This window comes from Monodelphis domestica, chromosome 1 (assembly GCF_027887165.1).
Source record: "Monodelphis domestica isolate mMonDom1 chromosome 1, mMonDom1.pri, whole genome shotgun sequence".
Lineage (NCBI taxonomy): Eukaryota > Metazoa > Chordata > Mammalia > Didelphimorphia > Didelphidae > Monodelphis > Monodelphis domestica.
Window position 1 is genome coordinate 193,861,136 of NC_077227.1, and position 24,591 is coordinate 193,885,726.

The following is a 24,591-nucleotide window of genomic DNA, read 5'->3' on the forward strand; positions in this document are numbered from 1 at the left end:
GGCAACGGCTTCGACAGGCCGGCTAAACCTTGTGAGGGTAGCCATCGGGTCGTTGACCCCTGGTGAACCAGGGCTTTGCTCACCCAGCATGTGAAGACTGCTTCTGCTGAACAGACGGAAGAAACCAACAAGAAGGTTCAATGGCTGAGAGGGCGACACAGCAAAGCACTGTGGAGTGCTTAGGGCGTGTTGGAGCACAAAAGACAACACGGCCATCCAATGCAGCTGAGGAAGTCTCCAGGTGTAACGACTTTTCGTGCCACTGGACCCAGGCTTCCAACGCCGAGAGAGTGGGACTGTCTCTGTGCATTGACTTTTCCACTTAAATCTTCATGCACAGGTGTCATTGTGCCCAAAAACACACAAAGACAATAGTCATCCTCGGTTACCAAGAGACTACTACTACTACTACACTAAGCTCATATTAAGACATTTTCTAAATCATCTTGGAAATATAGTGACAAACTTTTAAAAATTAAAAATGGCCTTTTCCTATCTTGGATTGAATAATTCTTTAAAAATTCTAATAGATTTTTTTTTGTCCAGAACACTGATTTTATTGATATAGGAAGCTTCTAGTCAGGAAACTCCTTCCAATACATACTAGCATCTGTTCTGTAACTTGTAGTCTTATATTTGCCTGGGAGCCGAGAGGTTAAATTACTCACAGAGTCATACATTCAGTGTGTGATAAAAATCAAGATTTTAACCCAGAGCTTTCTGACTCTAAAACTAGCTCTCTACAAAGTCACAACTGCCTCTCACCACACACTGCTCAAAGGATCAAAGATTGTTCTTAACTGGAAAGCACCACAGAGGTCATTGGTCCACCCTCCAGATGAGGAAACTGAGGCCCAAGAAGGTTAAGCACCTTGTCCAGGATCACAGAATTTTAAGATCTGGGGAATTTTTCCTACCCTCAGCCAACTATGGGAAACAGAATCAACTGTATGGTAAAAATGTCAAATTAAATAAATTGTGTCTTTTGAGAGAGCCTTGTAGCAGTGAGAAAAAGCCTGGTATAGATGATATAGGATTCGCCTTGGAGTCAGAAAGACCTGGGTTCACACTAGCTCCATGACCACAGGAATGTCATTTAAGGAGATGCAGCTCTCTAAGCCTTCCCCAGGAGGTCCACCAATGTAGAGTGGGAAGAAATTTAGATGTGATCTCTCCTAAACCCCTCTTACAGATGAAGAAACTGAGGTACAGGGAGTTTAAGTAATTCACCCAATGTCGCACAAGAAGTCTTACAAAAAGTATTCAAGCTCAGGTCCCACGGCTTTCTACTTCCCCATATTGCCTCTCCCAAATTTCTACAAAATCACATCACCTAACAGCAAAGGGGACACTTTACTCTTCCTTTCAGTGGAAAGAAAAAAAGAAAGAAATAGAAAGAAGGAAGGATGGAAGGAAGGAAAGAAGGAAGGCAGGAAGGCAGGCAGGAAAGCAGGAAGGAAGGAAGGAAGGAAGGAAGGAAGGAAGGAAGGAAGGAAGGAAGGAAGGAAGGAAGGAAGGAAGGAAGGAAGGAAGGAAGGAAGGAAGGAAGGAAGGAAGAAAGAAAGAAAGAAAGAAAGAAAGAAAGAAAGAAAGAAAGAAAGAAAGAAAGAAAGAAAGAAAGAAAGAAAGAAAGAAAGAAAGAAAGAAAGAAAGAAAGAAAGAGGGGAGGAAGGAAGGAAGGAAGGAAGGAAGGAAGGAAGGAAGGAAGGAAGGAAGGAAGGAAGGAAGGAAGGAAGGAAGGAAGGAAGGAAGGAAGGAAGGAAGGAAGGAAGGAAGGAAGGAAGGAAGGAAGGAAGGAAGGAAGGAAGATGTAAGGAAGGGAGGAAGGAAGGAAGGAGTTGGGGAGGGGAATTTTGAAGCCTAGGTAACAAAAAGGACAACATTCTAGCTGGGAATATTAACTCACCTTGACATCTGTATTTCAAAGATATTTTTAGGCGAGTTTTGTAACTAAGTTGGGGTCAGTTCATTTCAATACTGCCAGCCAAATGGTTCAAATTTAATTTTGCCCTGTCATTTGTATATTCTCATCTAACAATGTCATGACTCACATCATTAAATGTTTATCACAAAGGGATTATATATTATTTAGACCCTGAAACATACGGGTATAAAAAATGAATCAGCTGTGAGGTGGCAAGATGGCATTGCTGTCATAGGAGAGCGAGGGAAGGGCTGTGATCCTAGAAGAGCTTAGAAACCTTGGCAGAGGAATTTAGGCTTGATAGGGTACATTGTAGGTTGTGGATAATCCTGACATTATAATAATCCCTTACAGTGATATAGGCCTTGCTGGTTACAAGTACACTGGGTATATTATTTCACTTGATCCTACCACCAATTCTGTTTGATTGAAAGTATTTTAAAGGATTAATCTGGCAACACTCTATAAAATGGATTGGGGCCAGGAAAAAAGGAAGAAGCAAGAGAAAAGACGAAACTTGAACACCAGTTAGGAGGTCATTACAGAAATGGGAATTTAAAGGATGAGGCAGCCAGGTAACATTGTAGATACAGGCCTGAGCCTGGGGTTTGGAAGACCCTGACCTCAGATATTTGCTAGTTGTGTGACCCTGAGCAAATCATGTAATTGCTGTCTGTCTCAGTTTCCTCAACTGTAAAATGGAAGTATAATCTGAGCATCTACTTTCTTGCATTGTTGTGAGGATCAAATGGCACAATATTTGCGAAGTACACAGTGCCTGGCACATAGTAGGAACTTAAAAGGTTGTTTCCTTCTGGATCTCCCTCCTTCCTTGGGAATGGGTGGTAGCAGTGGGAATGGAGAGGGAGGGCCATCTCAAAGGAAAAATGGACAAGATGCAGTGCCTGATTGGATGTCAGAAGTGAAAGTGAGGGCAGCCCCTGAAATTACTCAAAAATTTCAAGCTTGGGATATTAGAAGAATAGTGGTATTTTGAAGATGGGTAGGAAAATCAGAAAAGGAAAACAGTTTAACTGGGTGAGGGAGAATGATGAATTTGGATTTAGACAAGATGAGATGATGACAGGGAATAGAAAGAGCACAGGAATTGACCCAGACAGATGTAGGTTCTAACCCTGACTCAGTTTTTTACCAGATGTGTGACCTCAGATAAGTCTCCTGGCCTCAGTTTCCAATAAAGGTATAAGATCCCTGGCATCAAACTTAAATTGCAAGGTTGTTCTAAGTTTATAATACTTGTTTGGCACTGGTATTACAGAAATCTTTGTTTTCTCTTCTCAAAAAAAATTTTTGAGAATTTTTTTAGGCAGAGGTCTGCATAATATTTATCAGGTCTCTGAAATCTCAAGTCTGGTCTGAGTTTCCTGGACTCTAGGTTCTATAAGGTCTCTCTGAGCTCTGATATTCTGCAATTCTGGCATCTACCTGGAAGAGAATGTAGGATCTCACTCATTGGGGTGCTTCCCTCGAATGGTACAGATTACAACCCACTCATACTTCTTTATTCTGTGATTCTTGCCCATTTTCTCCCAACATAAATCCTCCACAGGGAACCCCTCAACATCATTAGGGACCTTCCTCTTGCCAGGACAATTAAATAAATGTATTAAGTTCATAATTATGAAGATTCAGACAAAAGTGGAGTCAATACCAAATGGAAGAAGGGCAGAGAAGTAATGAAGATGGGATAAGAGGTATAAAAAATGGTGCTACTATAACACAGGAAGGAGCCAAGCACTACGCTAAGTAGTTCTAGAGCATCTTTGTTTCTGGACTGTACAGAGATACAACAGTTATCTTAACAGCTTTGAACAAGTCCAGCCAACCTGTCCTGATGCTGGTCCAGGACTATATAGTGGTCCACCACACAGGGGGTGCTTTTTGCTATAAGTGCTCACAACAACCATCTATTAGGACATGGAAAAGTTGCATTATGTATTAGTGAAGGGAATAACCACTATGAAGAAATCAAAAGCTTTCTGAAAGAAATTCTATACTCCACTAAAAGAGGAATCAATCAATCAATAAGCATTTATCAAGTGTTTAGGTTTTTAATACAAAGAAAGAGAAAAAAAAGAGTCCTTGCCTTCAAAGAAATTAGATTTTAATGAAGAAAACAGAGTTTCTAGGCTTTGTATATGTGAAATATAGGTTTAATAACAGACACACCCATGGACAGCTAGGTGACTCAGTGGAAAGAGCACCAGACCTGGAGACAGGGAGGTCTTGGGTTTGAATCTGGCCTTAGACACTTCCTACCTGTGTAACCATGGGCAAATCATTTAACCCAAATGTCTACCCATACCACTCTTCTGCTTGGAACAGATCCTTAGAATCAATTCTAAGACTGAAGGCAAGAGTTTAAAAACAACAATCTTACCAGGTAATAAGTATAAGTATGACCAACTTCATCTGACAGATCAGGAAATTGAAATTGAGGGAATTTCATATGATACAATTTGGCAAGTCAAATACAGCTTTTCTGACACCAAAATCAGTGCAATACTGATTGAGAGAATAAGGTCAGAGTTAGGGACTGTGGGCCTGGAATTTCATTGCTATATAGAGCAGGGCTTAGATGGCCAAATTGTAGTCCATGGGCCAAATCCTCTGAGCTTAAAATTGTTTTATATTTTTAAAAACAAATTTTTAGTTTAAAATGTAAATACCATTCTTAATTCAAAACAGGTAGTCAGGATTTGGCCCAAGGCTGTAGTTTGCAGTCTTATGGTATCGAGAACTCTCAGGTGAAGAAATTCCCTCTACCTATGTAGGTCAGCACCTTTTCAGTGACTTACAGTCTTACAGAGTTGCTTAGAGCAGATATGTTAAACACATGGCTTGAGGCAGTTAGGTGGCTCAGTGGATAGAGAACAGGCCTGGAGATGGGCATCCTGGGTTCAAATCTGGATTCAGACACCTCCTAGCTGTGTGACCCTGGGGAAATCACTTAACCCCCATTGTCTAGCCCTTACCTCTCTTCTGCCTTGGAACCAATACACAGTATTGATTCTAAGACAGAAGGTAAGGATTTTTATTCAATAAATAAACACATGGCCCATAACACTACAAAGGGCATACAAAACCAGATTAAAATGTAATTGGTAAATATTTAGTAAAATGCATAAAAATAGTTAAACCTAGAATATATTACTGTATGATATATCTGGGTCAATATACAGGCTGCAGAGATCTTTAAGAAGTAAGATTTAGTGGCTCCCATTTCTATTTAAGTTGGACTACTGGCTTAAAGCACTGAGAAGTGAAGAGACTTGCCTAGGGTCACACAACCAAGATAATTGCTTATAAGGCAGTGTGCCAGGTGCACCATAGGAAAAGAGTGTCCTGGTAGAAAAAAAATTTCCTTCCTTTTTTGCAAGGCTGGTTAAAATACAATTTTGAATAATTTAATTTTGAATTTCCAAATGTGAGCTACTAACTCTCCATCAGTGCACATGCAATCAGGATCCAAGATATTAATGGAAACTCTGCAAGTCACAGGAACCTTTTCTCCATGACAACAGCTGGGTGACTAATCAGGCATTTCCTGCTTTTACAGAGATACAGATATTGACTCAAGTTAATGCAGTCCGAGAGGCCTAATGGAAATGGGCAAGATGGCCTAAATCAACAGCCGTGCCACGTTACTGACAGAAGTACATGTGTGTAAGCAGGACCAAACACAGTCTTCTGAGTTACTGGATGGAAGGACCTGAAAGGGGGAAGGATAAGCATTTCTTAAGCATCGACTTTGTTCTGGGAACGATCTCTCATTTGATCTACACAACAATTCTGCAGAGTAGGGATCATTATCATCCTCACTAGGATAGAGAGCAAATCCTGCCTTAGTACAGCCCTGTGTAAATATGTGGGTATAAAGCCTTGAAAAGGGAAGTGGTGGGAAAAGAGTGGAGTCAAGGATATGTGATAGACTTTTAATCAATTAAAGAAAGCAAAAGCAACACCAAGAGTGGGTAAAAATATACCTTCAATGCTCTGCGGACCCACAAGATTCATAGCCTGATGGGCTGGATATTCCACACGGGGTCTGGCAATACCCAGCTGTTCCATCACTCCATGGAGCAACCTCTGAATATCAGCTTCTGAGACTCGGTCTGGGGTCCGAGGGCTATGAGCAGATGATAGAGTCCATCCCAATGCCAGCCAAAATATCACACTGTAGAAGGTGGTAGGCAGCATCATGGAGCCTATTTTCACCTGCAAAAAGAAGAGACACCAACTATCAACAGGCCACCAAGACAAAGGGCTCCATCTTTTTTTTTTTTTAAAGGAGAAAAGTAGACAGTTGAAACTTCAGGTTACTGAAATTGAAAGCAAATTCTGGTGAAATTGTAGGTTTGTGAGTGTTCAGAAAGGGAAGAGGTGATCACTATGAGCCAGTACGGGTGTATTAAGAACAAGTCAGGTCAAACGAACCTTATTTGTTTTTGTTGTCAAGACTGTGACTATAGTATTTTTTGATGAATAAAGTCTCTTTCGAGCAAGATGAAGAAATGTAGACTGGATGACAGTATAGTTAGGTGGGTTCAGAACTGACTAATCCGACCCAAAGTGTGATGAGGAAAGGATTGATGTCAGATTGGAGGGTGGAGGGTTCAGATGGAAAGAAGTTAAATTTGGTCTTTGGCCCTATTCTTTTCAACATTTCTACCAATAACTTAGAGGAAGACATAGATACTGTGCTTTTAAATTTTCAGATGACACATAGCTAGGAAGGAAAGCTGATATACTGTGATCCAAATGGGTATTAATGGGCTAAAGTTAATGAGGTGAAATATAATGAGAGGGATACACACTAGACCTGTATAGGGACCTCCTATATGAGGAAACTCCCTGTATCAATGTAAGTGTATAATCTCAGAGTTTCCTAAAATATTGAGAGCTTAAATGATTTTCCCAGAATAACAGAGCTAGTATATACAAATGGTAGAACTTGACCTCAGGTTCTTATGGCTTAAAAGTCAGATCTCTATCATGGTGCCTCCATAATATAATCTTTTTTATTATTATTATTTTTTAATTTTTATATTATTAATTTATTATTATTATTGTTATTATTATTATTATTAAGAAGGGAGGAGGAGGAACCTCCCATGCCAATGGGGTTCACATTCCAATAGACTATCAGTAAGAAATTTTCCAAGTATGAAATTTCCCAATGGTGAAATTTCCAACATTTATAAGTCTAAGGAATTTTACGGTTTACATCCAAAAGTTTAAAAACCAAAATACACAAAGAAAAAGAAGGTAACACACAAAAGAAATCACAAATCTCTTATATGTTTAACCTACTTTCCTTCATATCTGCATAATAAATCCTGCTCCTTCACCATCCTTCCAAAACCTCAAAGGATATCATCAGGGAAGTCAACATGTTCATAAAAATTATGTGTTTTATGTTTTACCTTTTTGTTCACTTTCTGGAGGTAACATTCACAATTTATTCTTATAATATTTAGTTCTGTGGCTGTATAGAGTGTTATCCTGGTTTGTATTGTATCATATGGTGCTTCCCATGTTTGTTTTTTAAATCAGGTCATTCATCATTTCTTTGGCACAACAATATTTCATCACAATCGTATACCATAATTTGTTCACCATTTCCCAATTGATGGGGCAAACTCTCAATTTCCAGTTCTTTACCACTACAAAGAGAGCTAATATAAATATTTGGGGAAATATGGGTTCGTTTACTCTTTCTTAGATCTCCTTGGGAAATAGATTCAGCAATGGTTTTGCTGGGTCTGAGATATACAGAATTTTATAACGCACTGGGTATAATTCCAAATTGCTCTCCAAAATGGTTGGATCAGTTCATAGCTCCACTAACCATGCATTAGTGTCCCATTTTTCCACATATCCTCAACATCTGTCACCACCCTTTTATCGTTTTAGCCAGTCTGGTAGGTCTAGGAATGTAGTGAAATATATTAAAATTTAAAAGTCTTTCATTTCATTTAAAAAACCAACAATACAAGTGCAGGACAGGCAGGATATGGTTACATAGCAATGTAAGTAAAAAAGATCTGTGGGTTTGATGGACCAAAAACTCCATACATGTCAAAAATGTGATGTGACAACAACAACAATAAAATTAAATTTAGAATTTAGCCTTCATTAACATTAAAAGCCAAGGAGGTCTCTTGTGTGATCCCACCATTCTCTGGCTGGGTCAGACAATATATGGAGCATTGCATTCAGTTCTGAGAACAAAAGGGGCTGCCCAAAAAAGTGAGGAGATTTGAAACCATGTCATATTGTAAAGAATTATTTATTAATTAAGAATTCATTAGGAAATAGAGTTAAGTAGCCTAAGTTATTGATAGATGCATGAGAGTTATAAGTTAGGTTTCTTTAAAAAAATCTGAATGGAATCTGATTGGAATGGATCTGAATGGAATGGATTTATGGGTAAAAGAGAATTTTCCCAGAGTGCTTTGAGAATGTGAAGATTAAAATTAACTCTCCCCTGATTATGAAGATTAAAATTGTAACCCCTGCCTATTTTTAGATTTTAACCACCAAAAGTGCAAATACCCTACTTAAAAGTTGAGTATGGAGATCTGCCCATTTTTAGATCTAATCACTAAAAGTATAAACATCCCACTTAATCATTAAGTGGGAGCTCTGTGACCCACATGTGCAATAGTGGGTGATGAATCAGAATTAAATTAACTGCCCCTGGGCAGTCTTAAAGCAAAGCTTCAACTGTGATTGGTAGGCATAAAATTAGGGGAAGACACAGGAAGTGATGCAAAAAAGTGTCTTTAAAAGGAGCTGTCACTTCCTGTGAGGGAGAGTTCTTCATTCTTTGGAAGTGGAGACAATTCTTCATTCTTTGGAGTGGAGGTTGGACCCAAGACCTTTTCCTGGTAAGGCTGTTCTAAAATCTCTTCCTTTTAACTGGCATGTGGTAAGTGAAAAGCTGGCTCTTAACTGCTGGATTTGCTGAAAAAAAAAACAAAAAAAAACAAACCTAACTTCAGGAGAGACTTACCTCTTGAGAGAGAGACTTAGATATCTTACGTTATCCTCTCTCTGATTTTCTTACTTCACTCTTTCTACATTTTGTAAGTAAATTCTAAATGAAAATCTCTTTGGAATTAATATAAATTCCTGGTGACCACACTCTTAAAGAATACAGTCCAACTCCTTTAAAATTAACCCCTTTTCCCCCCCTTACAAGAGACATTTATCCAACTGACTTATACTCTTTGGGCTGACCCTGTTCTGAAAGGAGGTCCTAAGAGCTGCTCGATTGGGAAAATCTCATTGTTTTTCACATATAAAGATTCATCTAAAAGACTTGACAAGTGAAGGAGATTGTTGGGTGAAACATTGGTGCAAGCCCCAGCAGATTTGCTGTGGAGATAAGCTATGGAGATAGGCTGTGGAGATTCTCTTGTGTATAATTTAGAGATTAAGGTTTGGGAGGATTTAGATAAAATAGGAAGAGAGAATAGTCTCAACTCTGGGGAAGATCTTTGCAGATCGGATTTTTGGGTGTTTAGAGTAAGCATTATTAGCGTAGGGACTTATAAGAATTTCTTTTCCTTTTACTATCCCTTTCATTAGTTTTTGGTTTTTTTTTTTACCTATAATAAAAGTATATTTTTTATACAACTGGCTGAATCAAAATTCTTAGGCTGCTCTGAGAAGCCATTTTTCTCAGTCACACCAACAGCCTGTCCACACAGGACAAATTTATTGATATTACCAAATTATACCAATAATCAAAAAGGGTTAGAAAACCTTTATAGTAATATGAAGATTAAAGGATGCTAAATTTGGAGAAGAGAAAATTAAGAAGACACAGTTACAGCTATTTGTTTCAGAATAGAATATCTTGGAATCTGAACCCAGATCCTGTGGTTCTAAATCCAGTATTCTTTCTACTACACCATACCAAGATGGTTTGTGGAAGAAAGATTAGACCTCTTCTGCTTGGTCTTGGAGAGGAGAACATAGAACCATAAATGGAAATTCCAAGGAAGCAGATTTCATTTTAATATAAGGAAAATTTTTCTTAACAATTGACCTATCAGGGAATTCTCTTACAAAATAATCAAAGATCTCTACAATCCTGTAAAAAATTTTCTAAATCACTATTAATTAAAGAAATGTAAATTAAAAGAATTCTGAGGTACCATCCCATACCTATCAGATTGGCTGTTATAACAGAAAAGGAGAATGACAAACTTGGAGGGGATGTTGGAAAATTAAGATACTAATGTACTGTTGGGGAAGTTTTGAACTGATTTAACCATTTGGAGAATAATTTGGATCTATGCCCAAATGGCTATAAACATACTCTTTGACCCAGCAATACCATTACTAGGCTTGTATCCCAAAGAGATTTAAAAAAAAAAAGGATTAGGACTTCTATGTACAAAAATATCTGAAGCAACTCTTTGTGGGGGAAAAGAATTAGAAAATGAGGGAATAGATATCCATCAACTGGAGAATGGCTGAGTAAGTTATAGTATGTGCTATAAAAAAGGACAATCAAGACAAGCTCAGAAAAAACTAGAAAGATTTACATGAAGTAGAACCAAAATAAGCAGAATCAGAAGAACATTGTGCACAATAACAGGAATACTGTATAATGGACAACCATGAGTCTTAGCTATTTTTATCAATACAATGATCCAAAATAATCCCAAAAGACTTGTAATAAAAATTGCCATCTGCTTCCAGAGAAAGAACTGAAATCCACATCAAAGCAAACTTTTTTCACTAACTTTTTTTGGTTCAATTTTTCTTCCACAAAAGGATTAACATGGGAAAATGTTTTAACATGATTGCATAGGTAAAATCTATATAAGATTGCTTAGCATATTGGGTGGGGAGGGAGGAAGGGGAAGAAGAGAATTTGACTTATAATGCTGCCCTGAGAGCTTTCTCACTCCCCTTCCTTCTCATATGCTATCTCAGGACCAGTGATTATGCTGTTTGAATCTGTTAGTCTCTCCTTATTTATTTCAACGTCTTATTTATCTCAAGACCATGCTATTTTGACCTTAGCTTTTCTCTAGGACATTGGGGTCAGTTTTTGCCTCCTCCCCTTCTCAGTCCTCTGCTTGAAGAGCTAGACTAAGGGGGAGCCATCCCCATTTAGACAGTTCTAATCGTTAAATAATTTTTCTTTTTCTTTTTCTTTTTTTTAATAATTCTTCTCGACATCAAGTCTAAACTTCCATCTGGCATTCCTGTTTCTTGTCCTCTGGGCCCCAAAAGAATGAGTCTAATCTTTCCACATGCCATCCACTTCAGATCCTTGAAGAGAGTTATTTATCATGTTTTCCCTGAGTCCTCTCTCCTCCAAGCTACATGCTAAGAGCCTTCAAGGAATCTTCCACAGATGCACATCCCCTCTATTATCACTACTCCGTACCCAATCAGGAGAAAGTAGGTAGATTTCCTTGCTAATGAGAGAAGTAGTTAATATCATTTCTCCTTTTTAATTCCTTTTCCCTATCTCACTTTCCTAAACAGCAAGGGCCAACAAGGATGAATAGTTAGGAAGCCATATAATAGTAAGAAAAAGAAAAGTGACTGGGGAGGGGGTAGGGAGATATGGTCAGAGAGAATGGGATGTAGGTTGTGTGGACAAGTTGCTGCTGATACCATCATTCATACATTCCACAAATATTAAATGCAGACTTACATAGTATAGTTATGTTAAGTGTTGGGAAGGAGGTCTCCACACACCTTAGTCTCATAAGGATAAATGCAACAAATACAGAAGTAACTAACAGGACAAGATACCATAAGGGTCAGATGAGTGGTATAAAGGGTTACCATTCAAATAATTCATGAAAAGGAGAAAGTTAGTTCAATTCAATAAACATTTTTAGAATAATTACTGGGAATCTTTTAGAGTAATTAGGATGATGGCAGGACAGGGAGGTAGTGTTGTCGACTAAAGAACACTGGTCATTATTGGAAAGTAAAATTCTAATGCTGACACTATCAATACTAACGGTGTGACCTTGGGCAAATGGCTTAAACTCTCTGGGTCTAAGATAACTTACCTACAAAATGAGAGGCTTAGCTCATCTTAAATGATTTCCAAACCTCTGTACACCTCTCGGACTCTGAGGCTCATTCATGATGGAGGTAACATTTAAGTTGGGCCCTGATTAAAAGATGACCAGTATAATTTCAACAAGCAAAGATGAGTGCAAGTGAGGGTTGCATTGTTATTCCACACAGAAGGAATGGCATGGAAGAAAAGCAAGAAATAATGTCTGAAATTTAAATAATATTTTAAAGTTTACAAAACAAGAAGACCTGAGATTTAAAAAAAAACTCAGAAGCTTAATAACTTTATACACATATATAACTGTGTAATACTCAGTATTGATTCGAAGACAGAAGGCAAGGTATTTTTTTTTAAAGACCATCTACCACCATGGAAAAAACTAGTGGAGTCTGAATGTAGATTGAAATGCATCATTTTTCACTTTATTTCTTTCAAAGTTTTTTCTTGTATAAATGAAAGCTGTCTTCTTTTATATCATGAAGAACAATGGTAATACACATTACATAATGGCACATTTGTAACATATTACCTGGGAGGGGAGAGGAAGAGAAGGGAAGGAAAGAACAGATCACAAAATGTCAAAAAACCATTAGTAAAAATTGCATCTACATGTTATCTGGAAGAGAAAAAAATATTTTTTTTAATTAAAGAATAAAAATGAAAATTTAACGATTGGCCCTATCAGGTTCTAGCTGGCTCCAGTAAACCCCTGTGATTGCCTCGAAGTCCAGTAATCCAATGAACCAGCACTGCCTACCTACAAGAATGTAGGCTCAGTTTCTTTGAAGCTTTTGTCTCCCCAAACTTCCAGATTTCCACCTTACTGAGACAAAGAAAACCTATATGGCAGTCAGCAGAAAAAGGGATCTCTAGTGTCATCACTCCTCAGGATTTTATGGGGCTGAGAGTTGGAGTGAACAAGTGAAATTGTTTAATCTCCATTTCTCCCATCCCTAACTCTGCCTAACAAACAAAAATTGCTTAGTCTCAACTTATTTCATTGTTTAGATACCTAATTTTTAGTGAGAAAATTCCTACTGCCAAATAAGTTTTGTCCCAATCTTACATAGTCAGCATAGGCAGACTTGATCCTGTCTTCCTGGCACAGGACAGCTCTTTTTCCACCTTACCCACATGATGCTCTCACAAATTGTACAGTATTTTTAACTTCTACCCTTTTTTTTTCTTAACTTTTCAAAATATTTTCCCATATGGATGGGGAAAGGCAGAGAAAATCACCATAGAGTAAGGGCTGTCTTTGGGGTAACCAAAGCCAATCTTTTCATTTTATGAGAGAAAACTGAGGCCAAGGGAAGTTGGGATTTTTCCAAGGCCTCAAAGGTAGCGAATATAAGTCAGGATTTGAACTCAGATCCCATTTCTCCCAGTTCAGCACCTGTTTCCAGTACACCATAGTGCCACAAGTTCTATACTTTCCAAAATTTTAAGGAATAGGGAAGATGGATATTTGGAACAGATGGGATACTATTGTGAGAAAAAAAAATAAGCTTCCCCAGGTAGTCTGTACTAAATCTTGGCTCCTCTCCCTTCCCCACCACTGCATTTCGGTCAAATCATTTATCCTCCTAGAATTACCTTCACCCAGGAAGCATCTCAGCTCCCTCCTCCTCCTCCTCCCTTTGCTTCTATTTTTTCTCCTACTGAGTAACCTAAATTTTGGACAAAATAAGGGAGGAAAGCTAGTTTTTCTTTCTCCCCCCCGCCCCCTCATGAAATGCTTGAATCTAAAATGTATTTTGTTTGTTCAATTGGGGGGGAGAGGGGGGAAATGCGGCTACACTATTTTAAATCCATCCTTAAAAAAGCAGCAAAAGAACACGCAGCCTTGGACTAGGGAAGAACCTGCGATCCCTGTCAAAAAGGCAGGTGGAAGCCAAGGCCCGCCTCACCCATCTCCATCACTCCCGGGACGGTGAAGGCGGGGTGGGTGCCCATCTCTTCCCGACACAATACAATGCCAGGAGATCAGATCTCCGTTCGGCCCGCCCCATCCCTCCCCCACCGCTACCGTTTTCTCCTGGCTGATTTCCCCCATTTTACTTCCCACAATATTGAGCTTTCACCCCAGCCCCCCTCCAGCATCCCAAAACAAAGCCTTGGGGCCTCAGCTCCAGTCCCGCTGCTTCTCCATCTCAGAGAGCAGACTGGTTGAGCGCCTGCGGCTGTACAAGGTGCAAAGGGAGCAAGGGGAGATGGGGGAAGACTTGCCTCGCTTCCTCGGGATTACTCGCTCGTACCGCTAAGGGGGAGAATCCTCCGGGGGTCTGCCCAGTTCTCTGGGCCTGGCTTGAACCACGAGTGCGTCAGCCCCTTCCCTCTGTAGCTCCGGCTCCGCCTTCCGCCCCTCCCCTGGGCAGGTGGCTCCACAGCAGCCTCTCCGCCCCAAGCCTTCCTCCCAGGCGCTGCACCTTCCACCCACCCCGCCGGGCCTTGAGTGAGCACTCAAGGATGAATGAGCAGTGCCCTACCCTCTTCATCTTTACCTTTCTCAAACCTAGCTGCTCCCACAATCTCTGGAACCCTTTAATGCTTATTTTTATAAAGAGCGGCGTATCTATGTTACCTTTTAACAGCAACTAGATGAATAACATAGCGTTTCTATAACGCTTTAAGGGTTGCAAAGCTCTTTACATGAATCTCATTTGCCTTCATGCCACAACCAGGTGAGCCTTTATTAGAGAAAATTGAGGCCTGGAGACACTATTCCACCAGTCCAGGAAGACTCCCCAGTCAATAAGCACTTGCCAGCGCCTTTTATTTATGTACTAGGCACTGTGTTGGAGCTAAGGATAAAGATAGACAAAAAGTCTAATGGGGGAGATATGGAAATAACGAATTATAAATATTGAGGGGGCAGCGAGGAAAAGTTGGAGATCTTCAAGAGAGGCATTTCTTTTTTGGTTATTACAATATGATCCTATGGTAAACATTACATTAAACTGCTATTTTGGGTCACAGCTATTGTGAGTCAGGATTCAAATTTAAGCCTTCCTGATTTCAAAAACAATATTTCATCCACTGTTATCACCTAGGCACCTTAAGTGTGAGCTCTCTCTGGGAAGGGACCTACCATGGTGCTCTTTAACATGGGAGATTTTTAAATGAATGATTACTGAAATTAAAATGAAAAATGTTATAAGGGATATCCTAGTGTTTATCTCTTCCTCCTCAATCATGTCATTCTAGAAAGGATTTTAATAACAAATTGCATTTTTTAAATTGAGGGACGGTGGAAGGGCTTACATATATAGCCATGTAGATGGAAGAAAGCAGGTGGAAAAAGAACAGCTCAGGAACTGCATTTGTAAAGATCTAGGAGTCTGGTGATAGAAACAATAAAGCAACTTTATAATAAAGGAATTCAAACCCATTTTTGGTAGTGAGGTGGGGGTGGTGGTAATGCACTGGGGAGAGATGTATGAGAATGTGGGAGGGAGGAAAATAAAGTGGAGGAGAGAAAAAGGAAGCTTGGTGCCCAAGATAAAGAACCAGCTTCAAACCTGGTATTTTCAACCCAGGACAAGTCTTAATTTCTTAGTGCCCCAGGCAACTCTAAGAGTCTAGTGGCAGAACATTCCATAATTTGTTTTGATAGTTGTTTCCCTCACTGATGAAATTCAAAAAACAGAAGTTCAAAGGAATACAAGACCTAGAGACAGCATGGTGCAGAGTATTTGAATCAATATACCTATTTCAGGACTACAATAAAAGCTGTGATCAAACTTTAGCAGGATAGTGACTAGAGAATTAGGTTTGAAATGGAACATTTGAACTCAAGTCCCACATCTGACATTTACTAGCTGTGTGTCTGGGGCAATTCACAATCCCTCAGTGAAAGGGAATTAACAAAAACTATACATGGGAAAGATAATGACTCCATTGACAGAGGGGGTTTCCTCTTCCAGAATATCTTTATGTCAAAGAAATTACAGATCCAGTCTCTATCCTTGATGCATATCTAACCATTTCACTGCTCTACTCAAAAAATCTTCAGCAACTTCCTATTACCACTATATATATATATATATATATATATATATAAAATATAAACACCTACCATTCCAGACTTAATTTTTCTCCCTCAATCACTACCAAACTCATCTTGCTCTTCCCCTTATAAAACATTTTATCTTCAACTTGTGACAATTTTGTTATAGGTTCAAGACAACCAATTTTCCAGGACATTCTTATTTTAATATCTATGCTAAATAAATAATACAAACATAATTATTACAAGTCTTCATCTTAAGTCAAATGTACATTGATGCTTCAATTACATCAAAATTCAAATTATTTGCATACAAGAAATCACCAATGATCAAAGTTGCTTCAAGTTTTACTCTTCTTTCTTAAATACTTTTAATTACAAAATAAGACAAGATAACAGATACAAACATGTCTGTGCAAATTAACTTTAAACATACAGTATGGCTTAAAAGTCATTAATTCTTTCTGCCTTATAATCATAGTACATTGGCCTGATTTAGACATCACCAAATAACTCAGAAAGATTTGAACACGTTATAAAGGTCCACGCATAGCAGAATCCACTTGTCGTTAAATATATATGATGTTGGAACATTTTTTAAAACACAAGAGAAATTTTAAGCATGCTGTATCAATAGTAAAGGTATCAAATGAAACTTTTCACAAACATTAACAATATAATGAATCAAATAAGACAAAAATAAAATTAATTTATTTCCTTGTTATATCTAAGTTTGCTGAAATTTTATCTAACTTAAGAATTAAAATTGGCAATGGCCTAGTCTTCCTGTCATTTTTAAAGCCATTTATGAAAAAGTTATCTTAAAAAAAAATTCCAACAACTTTTATAACTCTAGTCAGAATTTTTTAAAAGTAAATTAATCTCTAAGAAGTCATGATAAAATTTAAATCCCCAAAGGGCATATCTGAGAAAATTAGGGCAGTTAAATTTGTACAAGCATAAAAACCGAAGACATTTGTCACTGAAATTTTAAAATATCCAGGAAAAACTAATAGTCAACCTGAGCTACAAACTTGCAAGGATATAGACTACATTCCAAGCACCAGAATCTTAATCCTATATACATTATTAAATCAAGAAAAAAATGTTCTTTAACTACAATTCCAGAGGCTTAGTTGTTGGCAGTAGCTGAACCTTTGCTATGGGATTCTTTGGAGAACCTTTATACCAAACCCTTTCTCTTCCTGATGTCTTTCTGACAACATTCTTTTCTTGTGTACCAACAGAAAAAGTAGTACTTGTATTTACAACAGATTTTAATGATTCATGATTAGTTAGGTCATCCAAGACTGGCTTTATTTGGCTACCAAGTATCACCTTCTGTTTGCAAACTCTTGAAGGTCTCACAGAAGTATTCCATGAGTCAGAGAGTTTCCTCACCACTGAGTAAGATTTAGAAGATAATTCCATGCTTGATTTTGAAGTTGGCTCTGTGCTTGACTGGTCAATTGACATAGACTTTTGCTCTTGCTTATTATGATCTAAATAACAAAGAGCAGCAGAGGAAGTACTTGATGTATTTTCTGTATGAGAGGAAAGCGCACCATCACAGCTCACAGATTTAACCAATGGGGAAGGCATCTCTTTAGAGCCGATTGATATGTACCTCTCCGGTTGTCTATACACCTCTATTAAGGAATTTATCCTTCTGACAGACTGACGAACAGGAGTACGCTGAAATTTTAGAGGTGACTTAACTTTGCTTTCAGTCCTCGAATCATTTAATGAAAGTTTGTTAAACCAATGTATGTGGTCTGAAACCTTTCCATGTTCTGACATTTGAAAATCTCCTGAAAGAGTTTTATCACAAGTTTGGACCAATGACTGCTGCTTAACCCTTCTTATGTTCCTAGGCTTTTGTAACTTTGATATATGCCCTAAAGATTTAGTAACAACTTCCTTAGAATTAGAGCAATTTGCTTCATTTTCTTTAATACTAGTTTTAATCTCTTGTATTGTAATGATTTCTTTTACTACAGGGAGTTCTTTATTTGTTTTGTCATTACTGGGAAATTCTTGCTCATTTAAATAGTCCAAGGAAGTATTTAAATGACGACTTTCATCTGACTTAATTGTTTTCTGAACAGTATGAGATTCCATAGTTGTGTCTTTTACCTGATTTTGAATTTGATCAAATAAAAAGTTTCTTTCTAAAACAATGGAATCCTCTTTATTGTTATGATTTTCATCATGTTTTTCCTTAGATATCATTGTCACTTCATCATAGTCTTTAGCTTCAAATATATTTTCCTCTGAGATAAATTCTACACTGGATATTTCATTTAAGTTTTCTTTCCTTGAATCATATTCTGATGTAGGTTTGTCACTTATCAAAGTATTAAGGTTACTTCCAGATTCAGAAAATGCTTTCTGCACTTTCACTAAAGTTTCTGTGGTTAAATTATTTTCATCTCCATTTATTGAGTTCTCAGTTGGGCTATTTTCATGCTGATCATTTATATTAATATCTGTGACTTCACAGGAAAATTCAGGTGACATTTCAACCATATGAACAGGTCCAGAAGGATTGCTTTCCTTGTCAAAAGTTCCCACAAGAAGTGATGTCTCATTTGTACTAATTTCTTGAAAACTGGTATTATTAGGTCTAGTCCAAGACATGTGGTAATTCACACCATCTGTTTGTTCTGGAGTTAGCAAATTTTCCTCAGATTTGCTGATATGCTTTGACCCTAAAAATTAATTGGTTCAGAAATTGAATACATTTAAACTTAATCAGTGTGCGATATTAATTGTCTCAGCTAATTTTATTTCCAAAGCACCCACAAACTAAATTGAATCCAATATTTTACCACAGATGCGTTTTTAAAAATGAAGTTGACTGTCATTTTAAGAATCAGACAACTTATCAACTATTCATAAAAAATAATTATGAATCAAAATACTTAGCAAAAATATTAGGATTTAATGCCAGGATAACTATAAGTTATCTTTTTTCTTTGTTAATCTTAAAAAATTTTCTAAGTAATTTTATTAAATTATAAAGATACTATATATACCTTTCTTTGTTAATCTTTCATCAACATCTGGGCTGAAAAGGAGTCCAGTTTTTACAGACTGAATCCTATTTTTAAAATCTTGTTGACTTGCAAGTCGTCGTCCAACATGTTCATATCTTGTCATTCCAGAACATCTGTTCTTTTCAGAAAAAAGGAAAAAAAAAATTTTAAACTTTAGTTATGAAATTACTCAATTACAAATTGTAAGGTAAAGTAAAACAATGATTTCAGAAAAATAACAAGATTGATGTAAATGAAACTAACAATTAACATTTCTAAGAAGTCTTGTTCAAAATAATTTTAAAATATATAAAGTATATAGGAGCCAATATACCAAGATATTCTTAAGTCCTAGACAATTGTAATATATTTCTTATGAAAATTTAATTTTAAAAAATGACTTAAGGAAATGGAAGGCTATTTGTACTCATGTCTGGGGCACACATCAATGTAATATAACTAAAAATAATATAAAGATTCTAATCAAATAATCAAGAATATTCTGTAGAATACAAAATAACCAAAAAATTCAGTTAGAGGAACAAAAGATCTAATTTAAAGGAAAATCATGAAGAAAGTAGGAATGGAAAGGGAAGAGCATTTCCAAACTCCAAATTATACTAAAAAGCAGTAATTACCAAACTTATTTGATATTAGTTGAAAAAAAAAATGAGATCACTGGAAAACACTAGATTAACAGTTCTCAAAATGTGTCTGCAGACTTCTGGAAGTAGTCTCTGACCCTTTCAGAGGGTCCAAAAGGTCAAAACTATTTTCATAATAATATTAAGGCATCATTTACCTATTAAAATATTCCCTTCATTTTCAACCTGCCTATCTATGTAAGGCTATATTTTCTTCACTTCAAAAAAAAAACAATGTTTTACAACTGGTTTTATGCTGAAGCAGATGCGTCTGTCTTCTATTAAGTCAGACATAAAAGGGATTTGCAAAAACATATAAAGTAGCATAATTCTTCTAATTTTTTTAGAATAGTTTAGGATATGGTTATTTTTCATAATTAAAAAAACCCCCTCAGTAACCAAGTAATCAACAAACCCAAGGACATAAATTGTTGGGGAAAGAAATTCCTACATATTAGTCCCATCAATAAGTATCTGTTAAGGTGCTGCTCACTGTGTGACAATAACCATGCCAGGAGCTGAGGATGCAAATCAATAAATTCTGACAAAAACTGCTGGGAAAACTTGAAAAAAAAAATTGAGAAAAATCATGGTCAAACAAATATTTTACACTATATGTCCCCAATAAGCTCCAAATGGATATATAACCTGAATATTTATTTTTTAAGCATTTTTTTTAAATTAGAAGAGAATGCAATCAGGTACTTTTCAAAGCTATAGCTAAGGGTAGAAGCCTTATCAGCCAATTTGATTACATGAAATTGAAGAATTTATGTATAAATTTCACAGAATTAGAATAAGGAAAGCAGTTAACAAGGAAAAAAAAACTGCACCAAATAGCTGATAAGTGTCTTTTTCCAACTTAGAGAGAACTGATACGGTCATATATGACTAAAAGTCATTCCCCTGTAGTTATGAGGTCAAAAACTGAACAAAGTTCTTAAAATATGACTAAATAATTATAGGAAGGATTGCCTCACTAATAAGATTAAAACAACTCTGAAGTTTCATTTCATGCCTAGAAAACTTGCAGATCACAAAAGATGGGAAGTGAGAAGTAGAATTGTAGAAGGACAAGCATATCAAAGATAGCAGGAAGACACGAGTAAACAAAATATTTCTAGCCACTTTTTTTTTTGTAGCAAATACATGGAAGCAAAGTGAATGCCTATACTTAGAGAATAGTTAAATAAACATATGAATGCCACAGAGGTGAATAGTTAAGAAAGATATTTTTAGAAAGGGCCAAAATGTTGCATTCATTTGTTTGATTATGTAAGGCAGGGCTTCGATTTTTGAAAAAAAGAGTTATGGAGAAGGATGAGGATAGTGAGTAGTGATATCAAGTGATACCAATACTAAAAACAACCATAATATTAATAATACACACAGATATATATGTATGTGTGTATTAAAAAGAAAAGGTCAGCAAAACATTGAAAAATAAAAATCTGAAGGACACTCAGAAGGGAACAAACACAGGGCAATTGTTACTATCATGTTAAATTTAACATTTACTTCACTTTAAAAAAACCAAAGTACTACACTTGTAAAAGAAGTTGACAGCTTATTATATACAATTTTCATTTCTGTTCTTTTAAAGCTCATAATTAAAAAAAATTTTTAATTAAAAAAATAGCAGTCTAGCATTACTTGCACTATTGCTGGAGCTGTGAGTCCAATAAGTTTGGAAAGAAGCAGTTTGGAAATAGTTTAGGAAAGTAACTAAAAAGTTCATATTGTCTGTCCTGGAAACCCCATTGCTACCAAGTAGATCAAAGATAAAAAAGGTCTCATATATACCAGTATATTGATAAATATATTTTTTGTAGCAGCAAAGACAGATATCCATCAATTGGTAAATGGATAAGCAAATAGTGACCTATAAATATAACAGAATATTGCTGTACTTTAAGAAATTACTAATATGAGGAATAAAGAGAAAATGTTTGTTCTTATATGAAACAATGCAAAGTAAAATAGAACAAAGAATACAGTATAATTACAAAAATATAAATATAAAAAACATGGTGAGGAAAACTGAATGCAGTGAAATTGTAATACCCAAGGAAGAGATATGAAAATACATATCCTTTCCTCATTTTTAGATAATGGGAACTATGTAGATGGGCCACTATAGATAATATTAGGCTTTGTTGATATGTTGATTTGTTTTGCTGAACTATTTTCTTTTTCAGTCTGTTATTCAGGACAGCTACCAAGAAAGAAGGTAGTATATTGGAAAATGAAAAAAAAATACAAATAAAAATGCTAAAAACTTCTAAGATAAAATGTAAATTTCCTTGTAGTTATAAAAGTCTAATACATATAAAACATGAGGTCTGGAAAGAAACTTCTACTCATATTACAAATTTTTACTTGAGGATTACTAAAAATTTAGATATTTTAACAGTATTTGGTGGCTGATTTAGAAATTTTTTGTTTAGAAGGCAAATTAGTCACAAGGATTACATGTCTGAAAGATGAATGAAATAAAACAATGAAGGTATTTGTATCAGAGGTACTCACTACATCTCTGCTATTTTTCTTCAGACTAAACTTAAGACGAAGGGATCTTCGGAGCTTTTCTTTACGACTTATCTTAGGGGAGAAGCAACCTGCTTTCCCTGATTCCACCCTAAAAACATTGTTTTTGGAGGAGAGGAAAGAAAAAAATAATTTTTGAAAAAAAAAACAATCTATGTTGCATATATTGTTGACAATTTTCTTCCTAAGTATGAAATTTAATATAAAAATCCAAAATAGGTTTTAGTGTTCATCTCCTAAAAGAATAAAATTAACAAAAAGATATTAAAAAAAAAACACAACCCATATCTTCTACCTTAGAATCAATACTTGAATTGGTTCTAGGAGAGAAGAGAGGTAAGGGCTAGGCAATGGAGGTTAAATGACTTGCCCAGGGTCACACATGAGGTCTGGAAAGTCTGAGGTAAGATTTGAACCTAGGACACCTTCCCGTATCTAGGCCTGGTTCAATTCACTGAGCTACCCAGCTACCCCCTAAAATGATACTCTTGATGGAGCCCCTAACTAGCTACATGGAACCTTAAACATATCTTAACTTTTTGAGTTTCCTCATTTAAAACATGAGAATTTAAAGCAAATGATTTTTAAAAGTCTATTCTAGATCTAAGATTTTTTGAATAGTTGGGATATGAAAACTTTATTTCTGTTCTAAAATTAATGTGCTTGTGATAACAATTTTTTCCCCCTTTAACCCTTACTTTCTCTTAGAATGGATACTAAGTATTTATCTGCTCTAAGGCAGAAAGAAGAGCAGTAAGGACTAGGCAACTGGAGGGTTAAGTGACTTGCCTAGGATCATGAAGTTAGATTTGAACCAGGCTCTCTCATCTCCAAGCCCGACTCTCCATCCACTGAACCATCTAACCACTCCAATCAAATAGATTTTTAAATCACAACTAACAGATTAAAATTATATACAGTAGAACAAAAAAGACAAGTTTTAATCAAGCAGAGATGGTTTTTAGATTGTGAATTTTTCTGTAGTTGATACAGGAAAAAAGGAAAATGTTTTTTACTAATAAGAATGTAAAAAAAACTTTAAATGTTTTATTATTAGTCATATTAATTTGTAGAAACTATAACTGAAAGCAAATTATCAGATACAGAGATATCTTACCTGCATACTTTTTTGCTTGCAATCCTTTTACTTCGCCTCTGAACACTTGTATTGGACAGATTTCCACTGACAGCTATGGGGGAGGCTGAATTCTGAGAAGATGTGCCAGGACTTTCTACAAATTGAACTATAAAAGTACCATCATCTAAAATAACTGATTTTTTAAAAATCATAAAATACTAATACTGACTTTTAAGAGACTTTTCAATTCCAAAAAATATTTTAAACTCTTTGGCTGAATGACCTTCCTTCATATTCCTGTTACATAAAAAGCTAATTTATTCATTTTATACTTTAAAAGGACTAAGATGATATTTAGCTCTGTTTTAAATTCTGCTAACAATATAATGTCCTATATGGTGAGAATGTAGTTTTCATATGCTGTATTAATTCCTGCATATTAAGAGAGAATTATTGTGTGTTCCTGTGTCTGGGATCTGGGTGAAAGATACCATGTAGTGGGCTGTTTTTTGCCGGGTTTTTTGTCCTTTAGAATTCCCAGGAATATCCTCCTCTTTTTACTTTTTAAACAAAATATGATTAATAAATGAATGGGACAAGGGTTCTTTTTTCTGTGTACAGGTTTCCCATTGATGTAGGTATGGGGAGAAGTAGATGATTGACGGACCACCTCTTAATTAGTTATATGCCAATTAAAGATGTCTTAGAATGATTAAGGGAGGGGCTGAATAATCCTAAAAATCTTTATTAGGATGATTGACCCAGCTCAGGTCATCTCTGGCCACAAAAAGGCCATGGAAACCTGGATCACTTTATAGTTATAATGCTGGCCTAACCAATAAACTTGATATAATCAGTAACATTCTTACCTGAAAAATCAATCATAACAATATAAAAATTCTGACTTAATTTCTCCAGGGCAGAATATCACATTCCCTCTGTTTTCCCAACTCATAAAAGCTAATTCGCTCAGCTATTTAGATTACTATATTAATAAATCACTTAGTTCTTCCCATACTTTTTTCTTTCTTTTCATGGTTTCAATTCATTTTCCAGGTTCTCTTCTGATCTATCTGAGCACTATTTTCAGTTTCCTTTGCTGTCCTAAGCATAGATATTCTCCAAGTCTTAGCTGTAGTCCCTTCTTCTTTTGCCTTCTTCCAATTTCTCTTCACTAACACTGCCACCATCCTGGGTCAGACCTTCTTCACTCTTACGTGACCAATTATGATAGCCTAATTAAACTCCTAGCTTAGATTTCCCC

General features: G+C 36.3%; 2 protein-coding genes across 7 annotated transcripts in view; both read right to left on the reverse strand.

The window, feature by feature from the left end:
- SCG5 (secretogranin V) overlaps window positions 1-16,041 on the reverse strand; it is a 72,045-nt gene extending 56,004 nt beyond the window's left edge. Inside the window, exons 1-2 of one of the 6 annotated variants that reach the window (XM_007480001.3) lie at window positions 14,241-16,041; window positions 5,932-6,163 (exon numbers count right to left, since the gene is read on the reverse strand). In XM_007480001.3, coding sequence (XP_007480063.1) covers window positions 5,932-6,148 — 217 coding nt within the window. In that variant the 5' untranslated portion in view covers window positions 6,149-6,163; window positions 14,241-16,041. The remainder of the gene's footprint in view (window positions 1-5,931; window positions 6,164-14,240) is intronic. The other 5 variants (XM_056810228.1, XM_007479999.3, XM_056810227.1 and 2 more) reach the window with 5 other exon arrangements.
- Window positions 16,042-16,350: 309 nt separating this feature from the next.
- Window positions 16,351-24,591, reverse strand: part of ARHGAP11A (Rho GTPase activating protein 11A) — a 31,114-nt gene continuing 22,873 nt past the window's right edge. Inside the window, exons 9-12 of the mRNA XM_001380792.4 lie at window positions 23,367-23,493; window positions 22,232-22,340; window positions 19,059-19,197; window positions 16,351-18,731 (exon numbers count right to left, since the gene is read on the reverse strand). Coding sequence (XP_001380829.1) covers window positions 17,137-18,731; window positions 19,059-19,197; window positions 22,232-22,340; window positions 23,367-23,493 — 1,970 coding nt within the window. The 3' untranslated portion in view covers window positions 16,351-17,136. The remainder of the gene's footprint in view (window positions 18,732-19,058; window positions 19,198-22,231; window positions 22,341-23,366; window positions 23,494-24,591) is intronic.